The 2,353-nt window shown below is 50.0% G+C and overlaps 1 protein-coding gene across 1 annotated transcript; it reads left to right on the top strand.

Annotated features, from left to right (window-relative positions):
* Positions 1-1,422: 1,422 nt before the first annotated feature.
* LOC137839463 (uncharacterized) lies at positions 1,423-1,800 on the top strand. Its single transcript, XM_068648578.1, has one exon. It carries the CDS (start codon positions 1,423-1,425, stop codon positions 1,798-1,800), a length of 378 nt encoding a protein of 125 aa, XP_068504679.1.
* Positions 1,801-2,353: the final 553 nt, after the last annotated feature.

Genomic DNA, 2,353 nt, shown 5'->3' with positions numbered 1-2,353 from the left:
CAGGCGCCACCTACCAGAGGCTGATGGACCGAGTGCTAACACCCATGATAGGGCGAAACGAACAGGCCTTACGGTTCGCCTTCAAGGCCAATAACAATCAGACGGAGTACGAAGCCCTCATAGCAGGCATGTTGTTGGGAAGGAGATGGGAGTACAGAGCCTGTTAGCAAAGAGGGACTCCCTATTAGTCACGGGCCAGGTGACTGGTGAATACTAGGCCAATGACCCTCAGATGGCTGCCTACGTAGGGTATGTCCAGATTCTGAATGGGTCATTCACGGTGTTCGAGTTGGTGCATGTCCCAAGAGAGCAAAAGGCCTGAGCTGACTTGCTAGCTAAGTTCGCCAGTTCAGGCAAGGGGGGCAGATAGAGGACGGTCACACAGGAAACCCTGAAGACACCTAGAACATTCACCATAGATAATTGGGGTGGGGGTGGATCAGGTCAGCACGACAAAAGGAAGGGCGAGGAGTCATCGGTCATTGACTTAGGAAACACTGCAGACTCCCAAAGCCTGTATCCAGTCCTGGGGTGGAATCAATGCAGGTTTTCCTAGTCGAACAGGAGACACCTGGATGATGCCCTACAAGCACTACTTGGTTGATGGGATACTCCCACTGGAACCCACAGAATCCAGGAAAATCAAGAAAAACTCTACCAAGTACACTCTCATTGACGGATAGCTGTTTAGACATGGGTTCACCCATCCAATCTTGGTATGTGTAAGCGGAGACCAATGTGCGCGGATAATGGCAAAGCTCCACGAAGGAATATGTGGAAGTCACATTTGTGGACGATCTCTAGCATCAAAAGCCATTCGTGTGGGACACTGTTGGCCAACCGCAAGAGAAGACTACATGAGGTACGCACAGTAGTGCAAGCAGTGTCAACAACACACTGACTGGCACAAGGTGCCGCCAAAAGAGCTCAGGTCGATTTATAGCCCTTGGCTTTTCCATACATGGGGAATCGATATCCTAGGGCCCTTTCCTTTGGCGATAAGACAAATGAAGTACCACGTGGTTGCCATAGAGTACTTCACAAAGTGGATCGAGGCTGAGCCCGTGGCCCAGATCACGACTCACAAGATCACGCACTTCGTGTGGAAGAGTATAGTGTGTCGCTTCGGGGGTACCGAAGCGCTTGGTGTCTGACAATGGCACACAGCTTGCAAGCCAACAACTGGGTAAGTTATGCTCGGAGGTTGGAATAAAACAAGTGTTCGCATCAGTCGAGCACCCCCAGACGAATGGGTAGGTCGAGTCTGCCAACAGAGTCCTGCTCAGAGGGCTGAAGAGAAGGCTCGAGAAGGCCAAAGGCACCTGGGCAGAGGAGGTTCCCAGAATAGTGTGGGCTTACCACACCACTCCCTAGTCCACCACTAGAGAGACACCCTTCAGCTTGGTGTATAGGTCAGACGCGATGATTCCAGTGGAGATCCAGGAGAACTCGCCACACTTCTTGAACTTTGTGGCTGAAGAGTCTAACGAAGAAAGAAAGTTGAACCTGGACCTACTGAATGAGGTCAGGAAGGAAGCAAGAATAAAAGCCGAAGCGTTGAAGAGAAGGATGGAGTACAAGTACAGCTCGAAGCTGAAGCCTTGCCAGTTCCAGGTCACCGACCTGGTGATGCGGAAGGCCCACCCCTATCAGCTAGAGAACAAGTTGTCCCCCAAGTGGACTGGTCCTTTCAGAGTGATAGAGGCCCTTGGGAATGGAGCATACAAGCTTGAGACATTGGAAGGAGGCGCGATTCCTCATACATTGAATGCGGCCAACCTCAAGTTTTATTTCAGTTGAACAGTAACATTGTACGTAGTTCTTAAGGGACACTCTTTTTCCCTTATAAGGGTTTTTTTAATGAGGTCACCCAATAAATTTCGGTGAAATATGTTCTTGAATTTTGGTACAATGCAGTTACGAACTTGTTCCCTTGCGTAAGAGGTGTCGAGAGAGAGAAAGGTAGGTTCGTAGAGAACACTTCCCCCCACGAGTGAGAATGCCAAGGTTGAACGAAATAGTTCACCAGTTAAATCCTCCTCGCCTTTGAGCAAAAATGAGGTCTGTTGCGAACTCATTCCCTTGCGTTAGAGGTCTCGAGAGCAGGAAAGGTAGGTTCGCAGAGAACACCTCCCCCCTTGAGTGAGAACGCCAAGCTTGAACGAAATAGTTCACCAGTTAAATCCTTCTCGCCTTTGAGCGAAGATGAGGTCAGGGTCGAACCGTTCGCTTGGGTTAGAAGTCTCGAGTGTGGGAAGGGTAGGTTCGTAGAGAACACCAAGAATGAACAAGTATGGTTCACCAGAGAAATCCTCCCTCGCCTTTGAGCAAGGACGAGGTCAGATACGAGCCA

This window comes from Phaseolus vulgaris, chromosome 3 (assembly GCF_000499845.2).
Source record: "Phaseolus vulgaris cultivar G19833 chromosome 3, P. vulgaris v2.0, whole genome shotgun sequence".
Classification (NCBI taxonomy): Eukaryota; Viridiplantae; Streptophyta; class Magnoliopsida; order Fabales; family Fabaceae; genus Phaseolus; species Phaseolus vulgaris.
Note: the sequence above shows the minus strand (reverse complement) of the source record. Positions and strands in the feature narration are given on the sequence as shown.